The 18,631-nt window shown below is 45.1% G+C and overlaps 1 protein-coding gene across 2 annotated transcripts in view; it reads left to right on the forward strand.

The window, feature by feature from the left end:
- Positions 1–18,205, forward strand: part of LOC138796914 (uncharacterized) — a 46,783-nt gene extending 28,578 nt beyond the window's left edge. The window contains exon 9 of one of the 2 annotated variants that reach the window (XM_069976651.1): positions 16,859–18,205. In XM_069976651.1, coding sequence (XP_069832752.1) covers positions 16,859–17,031 — 173 coding nt within the window. In that variant the 3' untranslated portion in view covers positions 17,032–18,205. The remainder of the gene's footprint in view (positions 1–16,858) is intronic. The other variant, XM_069976653.1, reaches the window with a different exon arrangement.
- The last annotated feature ends 426 nt before the right edge of the window (positions 18,206–18,631 follow it).

The raw sequence follows: 18,631 nt of genomic DNA on the forward strand, positions 1-18,631 counted from the left end.
GCATGTGTCCTCGGATGTAGCTGAAAGTGGCTGAGTCCTCTGTGTGTGGAGAGGGGAAGGGACTCAGGTGTTGATGATTTCTGATTGCCTCTCTGCAGCAGCACAGACAGCCACAGTGTCTCTCCGCCCCCACTGTGAATCTCTATGCTGCTTAGCAGGCTGCATCCCTACCAGAGTAAGGGCCCTTTTACACAGAAAGATTATCTGACAGATTATCTGCCAAAGATTTGAAGCCAAAGCCAGGACTGGATTTGAAAAGAGGAGAAATCTCAGGCTTTCCTTTATGACCTGATCTCTGTTTATAGTCTGTTCCTGGTTTTGGCTTCAAATCTTTGGCAGATAATCTGTCAGATAATCTTTCTGTGTAAAAGGGCCCTAACAGCATTGACAGTCATTCTGAGAGGGGGGAATGCTGTGTGTGTCTGTGGTGCCGATCTGATAGCTTCAGCTACGATTCTCTGTCACAACACAGAAATAATCTCCACCCTGTCCTAACCCACCCATGCTAGCTGCTTCTGCTATATCAAAGGGCACAATCAAAGTCTGACACAGGACCTGATCCCTGGTCAGTGAACATGGTAATCCTGATACTTACCATTGCACCATAGGCAGAGGCTGTGGAAGCAGGAGGAAAATAGTCCAGAAAATAGATGATAAAAAGCGCTCATCAAGCGAAGCGGATCACTTCGTTTGATCAGCGCTCCGCTTATCAAGTCACCGGGCTTCCTGCAGTGCTCCGCTCCCTGCCGCAGCACTCCGGGTGCCAGGGAAAAGCTTGATCCAATCTTGGGAAACTAGGAGAATTTTCCCAGGATTGAATACAGTTTTTGGGTACAAACACACACGGCATATACGCTGCGTATTTAAGCTAAAAAACTAAATACAGTATCAAATCTGCTGCGTATCTGCTGTGTGTGTTTGTACCCTTTTCCTGCATCCTTGAAGGAATGGCAGGGAGCGGAGCAGTGCAGGAAGCCCGGCGGTGTGATCAGCAGAGCGCCAATCAAATGAAGGGCTTCGCTTGATGAGTTCTTTGGCTCATCTCTAATCTTAATAAATAAAAAGAATTAAAAAGAGAAAAGATATATATTTTAGTCAGTTCATTATAATGTTAAAATTTGACATGATTATATTTTGGTTAGGTAAAAAAGACTGTCTGAAGCCAGGTTCACACTATGTAAAAACAGTTGTTATGAAATTACGGACGTTGTTTTTACATAGTGTGAGCCTGGCCTGAGGCTGCAGCACATGAGGTATTTGATTAGCTTGTTATACACTGCAATTCCAACTCGGGCCACTAGGTGTGCTGTGTAAGTGAAGAGACCGAGCAGCTTGTAAACAAACAATACAAGCTATAAAAAAAGCGTTGTCATCTCTGGAGAAGCTGATAGAGAAGAAAAATAGTTATGGGGAAGTTTTTCTTGACTTAAGCAATAATGCTAGATGATTTAAAAAACAAAACAAAAAAAAAAACATAAATCTTATGGTGCGTTTACACAGACAGATTTATCTGACAGATCTTTGAAGCCAAAGCCAGGAACAGACTATTAACAGGGATCAGGTCATAAAGGAAAGCCTGAGATTTCTCCTCTTTTTAAATCCATTCCTGGCTTTGGCTTCCAAAATCTGTGTAAATGCACCCTTAGAACACCTCTTTAACCCCTTAACGACCGTGGGCGTAAGTGTACGCCCCCAAAACCCATGCTTTAACGCAAACGGGCGTACATTTACGCCCGCGGTTTCCCCGATCGCTGCGTGTACACACGCAGCGATCGGGGAAGATGGCCTGCTATAATGTATAGCAGGCCATCCCTGCTTGTCGGCACGGGGGGTGATTAACCCCTCCCGTGCTGACGATCGCCGCTATTGGCTGATCAATTCGGATCAGCATATGGCGGCGATCTGCAGCTTTCCGGGTCATCGGTGACCCAATGGCCCGGAAAGCAATGGCGGTCGGTGCTGTCCGAGGACGACACCGACCGCCATTACTGTTAAAAGTAACGGTGGCCACGGTGCCACGTCCCGATCGCCGGGACCGGCCGGCCAGGAGCGGCCGGCCGATCACGGCGATATAAGTACCCCATGAAAGGGTTAAATACCTGCTGTGGACACCTCAGCTAGGTAGCTGAGGTGTCCAGAGCAGGTATTGACCCATACTCACCGGATCCAGCGTCCCGATCGCGTCTTCCGGGTTCCGAACGCGTCTTCCGGGTTCCGAACGCGTCCTCGTCTTCGTCGGCGTCTTCGTCTTTTTCCGGCGGTCCCCATCGGTAATCATCGGCTCCAGCGTCGTCAAACTTCGGCTTCAGTAGCTATAGGGTTGAAGAAAATTTTTTTTTTTTTTTTCTATTTTCCGCACCCTATCGCCGCTGAGTGCTGATCAGCATCGCTTGTAAGTGCGCCGCTGATCAGCAACTCCTCCTTTTTGGCGTAGAGTGTTTTTTTCCTATATCCTACAGTGTTTATCAGCAACTCCTTTCTTGGCGTAGTTTTTTTTTTTTTTATACTTAATGTTAAAAAAACATGTAAAAAACACCATTACACTACACGGAATAAAGTTTTACACTACACCACTACATACCCCATATACCAATCCCCGTATAAAGATGGCCCCCAGGGTGTTTTCGGTGTCGGACGCATACGTTATTATTGCCTCCGACACCGAAACAGCCAGTGAGGATGAATGGGGGGTCCTTCGTTCCTCCATTCATCCTCATCCTCATCATCCAATGACGTATCTGGGGGTAGCGTAGCGTACGCTGCCCCCCAGACACGTCTTTTCCGCCAGTACCGTCCCAATAAGAGATCACGGTATGGCGTGAAATTCTACAAACTCTGTGAGAGTACCTCAGGGTACACTTACAGATTTAGGGTACGTGCACACTGCGGAATGGAGAAGGATAACCCTTTGTGCATTCCGCAGCTGGTACCCACCGGCAGACTGATGCGGGCGTGCGTCTCCACCCGTGTCATAGACTCCATGTTATGCTTGGGCGGATTCCATCGTCCCTCCAAAGAATGAACACATTTGACGGAGAGCGGAATCCGCCCGTGCATAGAATGGAGTCTATGACACGGACGGAGACGCGCGCTCGCATCAGTCTGCCGGTGGGTGCCAGCTGCGAATGCACAAAGGGTTGTCCTTCGCCATTCCGCAGTGTGCACGTGCACTTAGAGTGTATGAAGGAAGGGACACCCAAATCCAGCCCCCAGATTGCCCCCCCCCCCCCCCCATCCTCTGAGTTAGTGGGGAGATCGTTTGGGAACTGATCTTCCCACTGCTGGATAAAGGTTACCACCTGTACGGGGATAACTTTTATACCAGCACCCCCTCTTCCGGTCCCTCGCTGCCCTGTAGCTTGCGGCATGATCCGAACATATCAGAAGTAGTAATAGAGCCCTAATATTTAGCAGCCATGGAGCGGACCCAGCGCTTCTGGATATGAGGGACCCCGTATCGCACCAGGACAGCATTTTCCAGGTGACGTCCCCCACACTGGAAAACAGGAGACCCCAGAAGAAGTGCAGAGTGTGGCGTAACAGGGGGATCAGGAAGGACAACATTTTCCAGTGTGACGCCTGTCCTGATCACCCCGGCTCTGCATACTGGATCGCTTCAAGGCGTACCACACGTCACTGGGGTTCTACATTATCTAAATTCTGTCCCTTATTCCTATTTCAGGGGTCACGTTGATCCAGGGATTATTCTGATCGCCATTATGGAGTCGGGAAGGAATTTTTTCCCTGTGATGAGGCTACTGTCTGCCTTACGAGGGTTTTTTGCCTTCCTCTGGATCAACACAGGTTGAATTTGATGGACACCTGTCATTTTCAACCTTATAAACTAATAATTGGCCTAATACCCCCAAATAAATTAGAATTGTCCCTTTTTCCCCAGCTAAATAGGTATGGCTGCCATTCCCATTAGAAGATGCCATGATGCAATTACAAAGCCTCTGTGCGGCCAGGACAGTAGAAACCCCCGACAAGTGACCCCATTCTGGAAACTACACCCCATAAGGAATCTAACAAGGGGGTCAGCGGGGATATGGCCCCCTGGTGACGGACACATTTGGGACGTGAAAATGAAAAAAATTGCATTTTTTATTTTCACGGCACATGTTCTACATATGTGCCTGTTACCAGTGGGGTCCATATGCTCACTGCACCCCTTGTTAGATTCCTTATGGGGTGTAGTTTCCAGAATGGGGTCACTTGTGGGGGGTTTCTACTGTCCTGGCAGCACAGGAGCTTTGTTATTGCAACATGGCCTCCATCCTCCATTCCAGCCTCTAAATGGCGCTCTGTCCCTTTGGTGGCTTGCCCTGTGCCCATATGGCACATTACGTCCACATGTGGGGTATTTTCGTACTCAGGGGAAATTACCCTACACGCTTTGCGTTTATTTTCTTTTTTAACCCCTTGTGGAAATGGAAAAAAAATCAAGGCTAGACCAACATTTGGTGTAATTTTGTTTAAAATTTTTACTCTAAATCATTAATCTTGTCTTGATTTTTTTCATTTTCACAAGGGGCTAAAAAATTTAAAAAAACACAATTTGTAGAGCAATTTCCCCTGAGTACGGAAATAACCCACATGTGGACATAAAGCGCCATGCGGGTGCAGGGTAAGCCTCCAAAGGGAAGGAGCGCCATTTGGTTTTTTGAGGCTGGATTTGGCTGAAATGAATTTCGAGGGGCCATGTTGCATTTAAAAGGCCCCTGTGTTGCCAAGACAGTTGAAACCCCCCACAAGTGACCCCATTATGGAAACTACACCCCTCAAGGAATGTAACAAGGGGTGTAGTGAGCATATGGACCCCACTGGTGACGGGCACAAATATGGAACAATGTGGCGTGAAAATGAAATATTAAATTTTTTACACTATAATGTTGGTCTAGCCTTGAATTTATCATTTTCACAAGGGGTTAAAAGAGAAAAAAACACACAAAATGTGTAGAGCAATTTCCCCCGAGTCCGTAAATACCCCACATGTGGACATAAAGCGCCATGTGGGTGCAGGGCAAGCCTCTCAAGGGAAGGAGCGCCATTTGGATTTTGGAGGTTGGATTTGGCTAGAATGGATGATGAACGCCATGTCGCATTTACAGAGCCCTTGTGCTGCCAGGACAGTGGAAACCCAACACAAGTGACCCCATTCTGGAAACTACACCCTCAAGGAATCTAACAAGGGGTGCAGTGAGGATATGGACCCCTTGATGACTGGCACATTTGTGCCGTGAAAGTGAAAAAATGAAATTTTTCACTTTCACGTCACATTGTTCCACATTTGTGCCCGTCACCAGTGGGGTCCATATGCTCACTGCCCCCCTTGTTAGATTCCTTGAGGGGTGTAGTTTCCAGAATGGGGTCACTTGTGGGGGGTTTCCAGTGTTTTGGCAGCACGAGGGCTCTGTAAATGCGACGTGGCCCTTGAAATCCATTCCAGTGAAATCCAGCTTCCAGAAGCCAATTGGCGCTCCTTCCCTTTGGAGGCTCGTCCTGCGCCCGCTTGGCACTTTATGTCCACATGTGGGGTATTTCCGTACTCGGGAGAAACTGCGCTACATGTTTTGTGTTTTTTTTTTTTCCTTTTATCCCTTTGTGAAAATGAAAAATTGAAGTCTAGAACAACTTTTTAGTGTAAAAAATACTTTTGTCTTTTTTCACGCCATATTGTTGGGAAAATCTGTGAAGCACCTGTGGGGTCCAGATGCTCACCGCACCCCTAGTTACATTCCTTGAGGGGTGTAGTTTTCTGAATGGTGTCCCTTTAGGGGTGTTTTTTAGGTTTTGGCACCCCAGAGCCTCTGCCAAGCTGAAGTGATACAGTCAGAAATGACCAAATATAACGGAGCCATTGAAATGCACTAGGCGCTCCCTTATATCTGAGGCTTGTGGTTGCGTCAAATAGCGCAATAGGGTCACATATGGGGTATTTCTATAAACTGCAGAAACGGGGCAATAAATATTGGGGTGCATTTCTCTGGTAATAAGTTTATAATTATGAAAAATATTGGATTACAATAAAATCTCTGCACAGAAAATTTAAATTTCTCTTCTCGCCCTATGACTGCACCCCTGGAGAGGACCAACTCCTACTCCCATTGGACAGGAAACAGAACACTGGACCTTAAAAGAATCGCCTCCTCTCACCAACACCAGTTACTGTTTCCTGTCCCATGGGAGCAGGACATGGAGGATGTCTCCTCCAGGAGGACTTTCATAGGGCTGGGGATCACCGGCAGAAAGGCTTACCGGCTCCCGAGGCGTCCGTACCTAAAGACTGAGGCCCGTCCAGCACCTCCACTTAATCGGGCCCCGCGCGTCTCCCGGCCCCTCGGGCGTCCTTCCTAGCGTGTAGCGGTGGCAGGGATGCGCACGCGCGAACAGGGGGACGCAATGACGTAACGACGTCTGACGCAGCGTCCCCACGTGTCGCGGCGCGCTCCCGGAAGCCGTGATGACGCCGGACGGGCTTCCGGAGGGGGGATGTCCCTATAGGCCTTGATCAATAGGCCCAGGCCACGGCTTGCCGGGGAAGGACGGCGGGAGGGTGTGCCGCATCAGCGCGGGGGCGGGGACAGCCGGCCCTAGGTGCGTTTGGCGCCATATTTAAAGAAGCAGCAGAGAGCTCAGAGTGCCTTGCACCTGCATAAGGAGCCTGCTGCTAGAAAGTCGGTTGCTGTGCTTTTGCTGTGCCAGCTGTGGGGACCTAAGGCCAATCCTGGGTCAGATGGAGTCCCAAGGCGCTGAACAATCCCAGACCTCTGCTACAGATAATCCAGCGGTATGGTGTGGTAAGAGGGGTTCCCCCCATATACATATCAAGTACACTATCTTATCAGGATGTTATGGTTTATATTTTAGGAGGGATCCTCTAAAAAGGAGCGTACTAAGATTAAAGAGTGTCCGGTCTGCAGAAAGAGGCTTAGTAGTTCATACAATAAGACCTTGTGGGGGGGGTGCATGAACCGAGTATTAGAAGATCAAGGACCATCCTTCATTAGAAACATGAGAGACATGGTTAGGCGAGAAATCAGGGTAGGTAAAAGTATCCTGTTACATTATTTAATTTCGCTTTAGACTCCCCCTACCAAGGTGCTTATTGTTGTATTTCTGCAGGCCTCCTTACCCTCTCGCTCTACTTCCTCTGAGATGCCTGAAGTCAGCGTAAACCCCCCTCCTGACTCTCAGCCACTTGTTGTTGCGGGACCGAGTCAGCAGATGGATCCTTCTCCAATAAATGAGGAAGTTCAGGATCTATCAGTTGGGGTGGACGATCAGGGCGAACTAGTCTCTGAACCAGAGGAGGCCTCAGGGGAAGAATCGGCGGGGTCCCTGTTGCCGATTGAATCCATAGACTCTCTTATTAAGAATGTCAGATTAACCATGGAGATAGACGATACTCCTCAACCAAGATCCGTACAGGACATAATGTTTGAGGGGTTAGCTCCAAAGAAGAGACTAGTGTTTCCAGTACACCAGAGTATTAAGACTCTTATTTGTCACGAGTGGGCCAATCCAGATCGGAAGTTCTTTATCCCTCGGGCTGTAAGTCTGGTGTTGCATCCATCCATCTTGGAGGTATACTGTGTAGTATAACACTTATATTGATTCTAAACCTTTTCTTATTTTTAGTACAAAAGGAAATATCCTTTCAGTCAGGAAGACTGTGAATCCTGGGAGGGGGCTCCCAAGATAGATCATCCAGTGGCGAAGATCTCAAAAAAGAACGCACTACCCTTTGAGGACACAGCAGTGCTTAAAGACCCTCTAGATAAGAGAGCCGACATCTACTTCAAGTCTTGGGAGGCCTCTACATCCGCATTCAAGCCTTTGATTGCGACTACTTCAGTGGCCAGATCACTGAAAATGTGGATGACTGAACTTAAAGATAAAGTCAAGGAAAGTAATCCAAGCCAGGAGTTTAACCAGGCATTTACTACAATTGACAATGCAGTGTCATTTATTGCAGAAGCATCGGCAGATGCCTTAAAATTGTCAGCTCGATCAGCGGCCCTTTCAAACTCAGCCCGAACATCTATATGGGTAAAAGAGTGGAAAGGTGATACCACATCAAAGGCCAAGTTATGTGGAGTCCCATGTGAAGGGAAGCTTCTATTCGGGTCAGCCCTGGAATCTATCCTAGAGAAAGCCTCTGACAGAAAAAAGTGGTTTCCCCTTATACCCCAACAGACCAGTAGACCATTCAGGGGAAGAGGTAGGAGACCTAGGGGTGGAAGTGCCAGTAGTAGAAAAGATTGGCGACCTCAAAAGAAGAATAAGGGTTTTTTCTTTCCCTCTTCTGACAAGAAGGCCCCTCAATGACATGAGGTCCCTGTGGGAGGGCGTTTAGCTTGTTATTTTTCACAGTGGTGTACAATTTCTGGTAGCACTTTTGTGTTGGATACAATAAAATTTGGCCTTAAAATCTCTTTTTCATCCTCCCCAGGGGTAAGATTTGTATGTACTGACCTATCATCAGACCCTGACAAACACACGGCTCTTCTAGCTGAGATTCATTCCCTTTTAAGTAAAAGAGTACTTGTTCCAGTTCCCAGGGAGCAAAGGGGAGTGGGGTTCTACTCCACTTTGTTTCTTGTGAAAAAGCCCAATGGTTCATATAGAACGATAATTAATCTTAAGCCACTGAACAGAGTCCTTACTTACGAGAGGTTCAGAATGGAGTCAATATCCTCAGCCATTCTGAATCTCTCGGAAGACTGCTTTATGGCCACCATCGATCTCAGAGATGCTTATTACCATATTCCTATGCATCCTGTCCATTACAGATTTCTGAGAGTGGCAGTAAATATGGGCTCAGAGGTTTCACATTTCCAGTTCACAGCCATGCCATTTGGTATCTCCCAGGCTCCCAGAGCATTCACCAAGGTTATGGCAGAGGTCATGGCGCATGTCAGGGAAAGAAATATTATTATCCCCTACCTTGATGACTTTCTCATTATAAACAATTCTCAGATAGCTCTGGAGACAGATATTAAATTCATAGAGTCAGTTTTTTTCTCTCTAGGATGGGAAGTCAATGAGGAGAAATCCAACAAAACACCTAGCCAGCGGTGTAAATTCCTAGGTATCTACCTAGACTCCAGGGTTCAGAAATCCTTTCTCCCAGAGAATAACATCTTACAGGTCCAGACGAGAATCAGACAACTCTCTGATAACCCCCTTACTACTATGAGGTCAGCCATATCACTGTTAGGGCTTTTAACCTCTTGTATCCAGGCAGTACCGTGGGCACAATATCACACCAGAAGGCTCCAATATCAGATTCTGTCGGAATGGGATGGTGTAACTGATTCCCTAGATTTCCCTCTTCTTCTGTCTCCGCAGACCTTAAGATCCCTGTCCTGGTGGGAACAACGGGAACATCTAGACAAGGGTCTTCCATGGACTTTTACAGAAATAAAGACCATTACAACAGATGCCAGTCCTTCTGGATGGGGGGCTCATACGGGACCTCTTCTTCTACAAGGAAAATGGAGCCCGGAAGAAGCCAGAGAATCCCAGAATGTACGAGAGTTAAGAGCCGTTTTTCTCTCTTTAATACAGGCACTACCAGAACTTCAGGGGAAAAACGTAAAGGTACTGTCAGACAATGCGGCAGCAGTAGCCTACCTAAATCATCAAGGTGGAACCAGGTCAACCGACCTGATGAGGATCACGCACCATATCTTCAGGTTAGCAGAACCTCATTTTCTCTCTCTGACAGCACTACACCTGAAAGGATCGGACAATGTAACAGCGGATTTCCTCAGCCGGAACAAACTAAGACAGGGAGAATGGGAGCTATCCCAGGAGGTTTTTTATCAAATCTGCAGACTCTGGGGGACCCCAAAGACAGACTTATTTGCCACAAGGACAAACAGAAAAGTAAGAGAGTTTTATTCCCTATCTCAGAAGGACAACCCCACGGCCATAGATGCACTAGCACAGAACTGGGGAAGCAATCTCCTTTACGCCTTTCCACCAATCAGGCTTCTCTCTCGGGTAATACGCAAGATCAGGCAAGACAAAGCAGATGCCATTCTAGTTGCACCCTTCTGGCCCAGAAGGGTGTGGTTCGCCTGGTTGACGAGATTATCGATAGCAGACCCCTGGGTGCTTCCAGAGAGACGGGATCTCCTTCACCAGGGACCAGTGCTTCACCCGACAGCGCAGAACCTTCACTTGACAGCCTGGCGTGTGAAAGGCAACTTTTGATTGACAGAGGGCTATCCCCTCAAGTGATATCCACACTTTTGGCCAGCCGAAAGAGGGTTACATCAGCAATCTACCTGAGAACTTGGAAGGCCTTTTGCAGATACGTGAATCAGCCGATCAATGTGATTGCTCATCCTAATATTCCACTAATTCTGGACTTTCTTCAGGAGGGTCTTAACAAGAACTTGAGACCAAGCACTATAAAGGTTCAAATATCAGCCCTTAGTGCACTATTTGACTTCAGACTGGCTGAACATTCATGGGTCAAAAGGTTCACAAAAGCTGCGGCTAGACTGGCTCCCAGTATAAAATCCAGACTCCCTCCATGGGACTTAAATATAGTTCTATCAGGACTGACCGTTTCTCCATTTGAGCCAATGTTAGAGTTGCCTATCAAGCTGCTATCCTGGAAACTTGCCTTCTTGCTCGCTATCACATCAGCCCGAAGGGTTAGCGAGATCAGAGCCTTCTCCATCATCCCTCCATACATGACAATTAGGGACGACAGAATTATCTTATCTCCTGACCCCGCCTTTCTCCCCAAGGTGGTGTCCAATTTCCACAGGTCCCAGGAGGTAGTTCTTCCCTCATTCTGTAGTAATCCATCTAACGACAGAGAAGCAGCCTTTCATACATTGGACGTTAGACGTATTCTGTTACACTATCTGGAGGTCACTAGAGATTGGAGACAGACTGATAATCTCTTAATATCCTTCCAGGGGAAGAACAGGGGTAAGGCAGCTACCTCACAGACCATCGCCAGATGGGTGAAACAGGCTATTGGGGAATGCTATAGATCCAGTGGGAGGGATATCCCCGTAGGGTTTGGGGCACACTCCACCAGAGCAGTAGCCACTTCCTGGGCAGAGAGGGCATCTGTCACACTAGAACAGATCTGTAGAACCGCTACTTGGAGCACTCCACACACCTTCTTTAGACATTATAGGCTACAACTATCCTCAACAGAGTACTTGATGTTTGGTAGAAGAGTGCTTCACGCAGTAGTCCCTCCCCAGGCGGGCGAAGAAATTCCTAATCTAATCTCCAGGGGTGCCGTCATAGGGCGTGAAGAGAAAACAAGAATTACTAACCGGTAATGTCTTTTCTTTGAGCCCATGACTGCACCCCGCCTAACACCCGCCCTTGAAAAAAGATATGACATACCTTGACGGAGTTAATGTATGTTTGAATGTATATACTTTATTTAAAAAAAAAAAGAAATAAAGATGTGTGTGTGTGTGTATATATGTATATATAGATGTAGATATATACATATGGATATATGCAGATATTATGTGACACAGATGGTATGCTATGTTGTGTTTGTTAAAAAGATTCGCTTCTAGGATCCTTGCAAAGAACTGGTGTTGGTGAGAGGAGGCGATTCTTTTAAGGTCCAGTGTTCTGTTTCCTGTCCAATGGGAGTAGGAGGTGGTCCTCTCCAGGGGTGCCGTCATGGGCTCAAAGAAAAGACATTACCGGTTAGTAGTTCTTGTTTTTCAAATTTCTTACACACTTAGCTTTTATTTCTGTGACTCCCCTAAAGGGTTAAAAAACTTTCTGGATCTGCTTTTGCAGAGTTTGGGGGGTGCAGTTTCTGAAATGGGGTGCTTTGTGGGGCTTTCTAACATACAGGCCCCTCAAATACACTTTAAACCTGAACAGGTCCCTAAAAATATCTGATTTTGAAATTTTACTGAAAATTTGGAAATTTACTGCTAATGTTTTACGCTTACTATTGTCTAAAAAAAATGAAATAGTTTAATAAATGCTGCCAACATAAAGTAGACATGTTGCTAATGCTATTTAATATATAATTTATGTGGCATAACCATTTTCTGTATAAGCAGAAAAGGTTTAAAGTTGGAAAAATGCATTTTTTTTTTACAATTTTTCACGTTATTTTGTTTTTTTTCATAAAGATTCGTTATAAGTATCGACTCCAATTTACAAGAAATGTGAAGTACAATATGTCACAAGAAAACAATCTCAGAATCAGCCGGATAGGTAAAAGCATCCCGAAGTTATTAATGAATAAAGTGACACAGGTCATATTCATAAAATTTGCCTCCGGTCCTTAAGGCCATTTTAGGCCCGGTCCTTAAGGGGATTAATTATCCCACCTCATGGAGAATAACAACTCCGTCCATACAGGTTGTTATCTATTCAGTCTCCATCCCCCAGTTTGAGCTGCTGCTTTCTGCTGAAGAGACAAAAAACTGTGTGTGAGCTTTTCTCTCGGTCCCCCCCCCCCCCACCACCACCACCACCACCGCCTTCCTTCCAAGATGGCTGATGTAAACATATTTATGGCAGGCTTTATCTGCAACTTTGTAGCTTCTTTGTAATTCCTGGGAGGGATAATCGTAGTGAGCTCATCAGCAACATCAGATTGACCATCCCAGCATTACAAAGTTGCTACATATTTGCTGATAGGGAGTTGTTCACATCAGCCGTCTCTGGAAGGGGGGGGGGTGTATTGAGACTAGAGACTACTGAACAACTTAAATACATTTTCGACACCAGCTTTAAAAAAAAAACTTTAAAAATTTTATGAATGTTACTCATCGATAATATTTTATGTTCTATGAATCTAGGGACCTTTCCTCTATATATCAGTAGTAAAGCACTTGCCCTATTGGATAAGGGTGGTTGGCAGAAAAGTTGTTGGTCACTATTTGGCGTTTCTTAGTGAGCTGGAAGAGTCCATTGTGTGGAGGGAGATCTATGCTGTTCTCTTCCTAAATGCCGAATCACTGCAGTTGATAAAAGATGACTTTTTACTTGAACAAGCCCCATGACATATGATATAAAATAAGGTATGAAAAACGCAAAATTTACCCTTTACATCTGTGTAGAGATGTTAGCATGCACAAAGGGGGTGACAGTGTCACTTTAAAGGGATATTCTGGGCAATACTGAAAAATCTAGGGGGACAGGAGGTGGTGGGATAAAGAAGTTCTATTTACCTGTTCCCATGCCCCCCCACAGTGCAGCGTCGCGGCTGATGGTCCCCTTACGGGCTCTCAATCCTGTGATGTCACAGCCTAAATAGAAACTCACTGACTGGCTGAGCGGATAGTTTCTGTGGGGCCATGGTTCAGGAGCGCAGATACAGAGAGAGATAATAATCTTGGCCTATGGCTGACCTCTATATAACAGGTATCTGGCATTGTTAGCAGTTTTCCTTTGTGTATGGTGAATATTAAGAATAAAATATAGACGATTGTCATCAGGAAAAGACCACCTGCTCTATCTAGTCTGGAAACTGGTCTCACACGGTCACTCACACGGTCACTCACACGTCGCCCCAGGACCATTTAAGACATTACACACAAATGCTGCTGAGCCAGTTCTACTTTAAACCATTGTGATAAATAAGTCCCCTGGAGTCTGAGCTGCGGCTTATTGACTCCACAGCCCTGATATCTGTACTGTCCGGGCCAGTATGATTGCAATAATTACTTATTTATTTTATAGCCCTTGTTTTATTTACTACTTAAAAAAAAAAAATTAAAAAAAAAATTTCTGACTCTGGGGTTGTGAAAGGATTTTTTTTTTTTACACTATAGTTTTTATGGGTACTATTTTGGAGTAGATGGGACTTTTTGATTGCTTTTTTTTTTTTTTTATATACATGTTACATTTTACATACAGTGTTCCCCCCCCCCCCCCCCCCCCACACACACACACACTTTTTAGGTCCCCATATGGATGTTATAAAATGTCATTATTCCATTGCACTTTATGCTATAATAATATTAATAATAATGTATGAAATATATTTTTGCTTTGCTTGTACAGCATATGGCATTTAAATAGTTAAATGACCGACATCAGCATGGTCACTGGTGTCAGCTGTAGATAACAGACAAGACCACTATGTAAGCAGGCTCACTTTCTGAGCCTGCTCCATACCACCCCCTTCACGTCGCTAATGTTAAGTCTGTGCATTGACGTGTCAAGAAAATTCACCATTCTTTTGTGAAAAATTGGCCAACAATAAGGAGCGAGAGTTTAATGCATTTGGTGAAAGAAGTGGAATGCTTGGAAAGAAGCTAGATGACTCTAGATGGCAGGCTCTCTGTTTAGTTTACACCTTTCCTCTGGAAGGCCTCTGGTGCATAACTACCATTGACACCACTTGGGCAGGAAGGAGACACGCATCTCTGGAACAGAGAAGGAGATTTTTCCTTTTATTCTCCAGGTTTCCTGTCCTCGGGGGCAGAGTCCCTTTCACAGGTGCAGGCATGGCTTAAAGCGCAACTATAATTTAAGTGACCAAAAAATTAAATTCCTCAAATAAGCCCACGTGTTACCCGTTAAAAAGAGCCCTAACTTGTGTGGATATCTTGTGCGGTTGCTGAGATATCCCCAATTGGTCGGCTCAAACAAAAAATTTTTTCTCCAGGCTGACAGAGTGGGTGTGGCCTCCCCTCTCCCTCACACCACAGCAAGCTCTACTATGAATCAGTGGGCTGCTGGGGGAGTATCAGGTGATGGAGGATGGGTGATCTGTGATGACACAACTAGCCTGGATGACTTCTTTATATACTCCAGGGTTTATATACAGCTCCCAGCTTGCCCTGCTAGCCTTCTTATGGCAGGACGTGATGGGAATTGTAGGAATACTGGTATAGTCAGTCACTATGACAGAGAATTCTACAAGACAAGCAGGGATGTGTATATATCACCACAAAGATGGCTGCATAGTGATGGTGGAGACTAATGGCTGCACACATGTAGGGATAGCGGTATGATGGTGGGATCAGGACAACCTTATACCAGACCCAGGGGCGCAGCTAGAGGTTCAGCCTGAGGAGGGGGGGCAGCGAGTGGCCCCCAAACAATGATGTTACCCACAAAGAACATCAGCAAACAACAATGTTTTTCAAAAAATAAAGGGAATATTCTGTTCCATTACACATAGTGAATAGTGAAAGTGTAAAAGGCTTTCTACACTTCACATACAGAACCACATAAAAATTAAAGGGGTTATCAAAGATTAGAAACCAATAGCTGCTTATTTCCAGAAGCAGCTCCACCACTGTCCTCAGTTTGCATGTAGTATTGCAGCTCAGTTCCACTGAAGAGAATGGAACCAAATTGTAATACCACATAATATTGGTTTTGGAACAAAGCAACTATGTATTTTTGACCCTGGAGAGCCCCTTTAATCATAAGACTATCTCTGCCTACATACAATGGCTATATATACTGTAGGTAATAAAGTTTTAGTAATTAAAAGGTGTTAGCTGGTGGTTTTCTCATGGATGGTACATATTTATGCAATACAAGATTTGTCATGAGCTGGTAGATGTATATTTCTTACTGGATCTATCTACCTAACACACACACTCCCCTATCTAATATCTATCGGGCAGCACAAGGATGATAGGACGACCTCCATTACACTGACTACAAGATCCTGGGTGACCTCTATTATACTGACTACAGTGTGCTGGGAAAGCTGGATGACCTCTAACTGGCAGAAATAGAGATGATGTAAAACCCCTTTGCCCTATGCACTCTAGCAGTGATAGAGTACCCCACCCGGGGGGCGGGGCTTATTGTACGGGGGCGGGGTTATAGGAACAGGACATTAATTTGCTGGGATGGGGCCTCTGTCATTGGGCCCCCAGTCTTAATAGACCCAGGAGCTTCTCTCCACACATGACATACTTGAGTGTGAACGATCAGTGTATCAGTAATATTGGGGCATTACACACCAACCTCTGCTGACAGCCTGCCCTGCACTCACAGCAAACTCTTAAGCTTTGTGCACTACTTCCTCTGCTCAGTGATGATGCAAAGCTGGTTGTGTTGTCGGCTCCACGCTGGGGGTTGGGGCCCCTGCTCCGGTCACAGCTGAGCCCAGATCTACACAGGCATGACAGGCTCAGGCTGCAGACACAGAAGCACACAGTCTGACTCTGAGACCTGAAGGAGTGTGGAGCTGGGGGTCTGTGAGTACAGTGCTCCTTACACCTGCTGCCCCCTGACATGGCAGAGCCCACCAGAGTCCTTAGGTCTCATGCATTAGGTTGTAGTTATCAGCACCTCCTAGCTAACAGCCCTGCCCTACAGTACATATAACAGTGGATCTGAGAGGAGGGAATTACAGTGTGTGGGAGCTGCCTGACTTGTGCTTGCTGACTGAGAATCCGTACATAGAGTACGGATCTCCAGGGGGGCGTGGCCAGCTGGAAGGGAAAAGTAATGCACAGGCGGACAGAGGGCTGAGAGCACATTCGGCTAGATGTATTAGAAAAACTGTTCATTTTAGATTATTATTGTATATTGCAAAACTTCTTAACAGGGCCTAAGCTAGCTAAAGCTAAAAAGTAAAAATATTTTATAGTTACGCTCTAAGGGAATTACCAGTGCGTGTAATTACGGTTTCCTGATTTTGCTTGGTTATGCGGAATAAGGAAGGATGCATCTGTACTCTATGTAGTTCAGGAGCTGCACCATATTGCTAAAGCAGTGTCTCTGGGGCATTGCCCAATAATGTTATACTCTCGTTGCATACAATGTGGATAGAAATCCAAACAGTTACTGCATTTCTTTAGTTGGCCTATTATGCTTGACTGTTCTCATTTTGTGTTTTTGTGTTTTTTTTTTTTCTTTTTAGGGTTAAAGATGCTAACCAATCAAAAAAAGGGTATGTACTATGGAAAAGCCCAAAACTGGACACCAGCACGACGCCGGCGACTTGGAGTGCATATGCTTTATAAAACAATGCAGATTTTTTTGGCTGAAGGAGAGAGACAGCTCCGTCCACCAGACATAAGTTTAGGACAATGATAGAAAGCACATAGTGAGCTGAAAATCAAACACTGGACAGATTTTTTTTTTCATTTTGTTTAGGTTTATTTTAGTGGCAACTAGAATTTTGAAAAAAAAGTGTAGAGCCTAAATTTGCTTAAAATGTGTACCTGTCATTATAACTTTCAAAATCTAAATCAACAGTTGATGTGAAGTAAAGCAACTTTGCCATATACATTCATTATTCTTTTCTTATGATATAAAACAAAGCTGAACTTACCGGAAATCCAGGTCCAGTCTTCTGAAGGCAGAATTTCTGACTGGACTTCCAGCCAGTACAGAGAGTCACGGCTCAATGTGTCCATCAATCACATGGCTGCCTTCTCTGTGAGCGCTTAGATGACCTGGGATACACAGGACTTCCTCTTTTCTGACTCTTTGAAAAAAAAAAGTCAGAAAACAGGAAGTGCTGTGTTCTCCATGATAACTAAAAAGTAAAAATAATGAATGTAAATTGCAAACTTGCCTTATATCTACTTTTGATTTAGATTTTGAAAGTTGTAACAACAGTTACACTTTAAGGATCTATACTAAAATTAGTAGGAAGAGCTGTGCAAAAGAGATTAGATTGGCACGAAGGCCTGTTGGCTATGTGTTTGTGCCAGTTTATATTATGAGAATCAGCATGTACATAAATTCCTTCTAATTGCCATCAGGGTGGCTTCACACAACATTTTTTGGAGGAACAAAATACTATGAAAAATGTTTGTGTTTTTTTAATTGGAAAACTGCATTGTAGAGGCTTAGCAAAGCTGTTAGAGTTTACAGTGAACATGCACATTGACAGACATGCCTTACATATTTTAAGCAAAGTGAACATGCACATTGACAGACATGCCTTACATATTTTAAGCAAAAGTAACCAGGGTTGTTCTGGCCTGATCTATAATTTCTATACTAGATAAGACTGTTTGGATTTGTTGCAGAATGCACGTACACAAGCTTGCTACTCTGCTGTCTGGTTTTGCTATTGAAAAAGAACTTCATATGCCCTCTGCAATCTTGAAAAGATAAAAGAAAAAAAAGGAAACATTTGATGTAAATTATTTTTTATTGGATACTATTGGCAAGCTGGACTTGCACAGATTGTTTAGTATGCTGTTGGATATATAATGCAGAAAACACTTGTAAATTAAAGCTGATTGTGAATAATTGATGGAAATAGTGTCCAGCTTTAAAGCAATAAATTGATAACTTAAGAACAATAAACTACCAACTAGGCGATGGTCCAAACAGAGTTCGGTTCGGGTTTGTACGAACCCGAACTCTCGGTAATGATTCCCACTGTCTGCCCGCTCCGTGGAGAGGGTGGATACAGCGGGAGGACCGCCTGGAAAACTGGGATACAGCCATAGCCATAGGCTGTATCCCAGTTTTCCAGGCGGTACTCCCACTGCATCCATCCGCTCCACGGAGCGGGCAGACAGCAGGGAATCTGATGCCGAGCGTTTGGGTTCAAGAATGCTTGCTGAGAGTTTCAGCCGTTAGCCACATTATGTGGAGGATACTGATCGGAGAGGGGGGCAACAATTACCAAGTAAAATACATATGTGCTGTTCACTCATACATTTGTACATAA

The sequence above is a fragment of the Dendropsophus ebraccatus genome, chromosome 7 (genome assembly GCF_027789765.1).
Source record: "Dendropsophus ebraccatus isolate aDenEbr1 chromosome 7, aDenEbr1.pat, whole genome shotgun sequence".
NCBI lineage: Eukaryota > Metazoa > Chordata > Amphibia > Anura > Hylidae > Dendropsophus > Dendropsophus ebraccatus.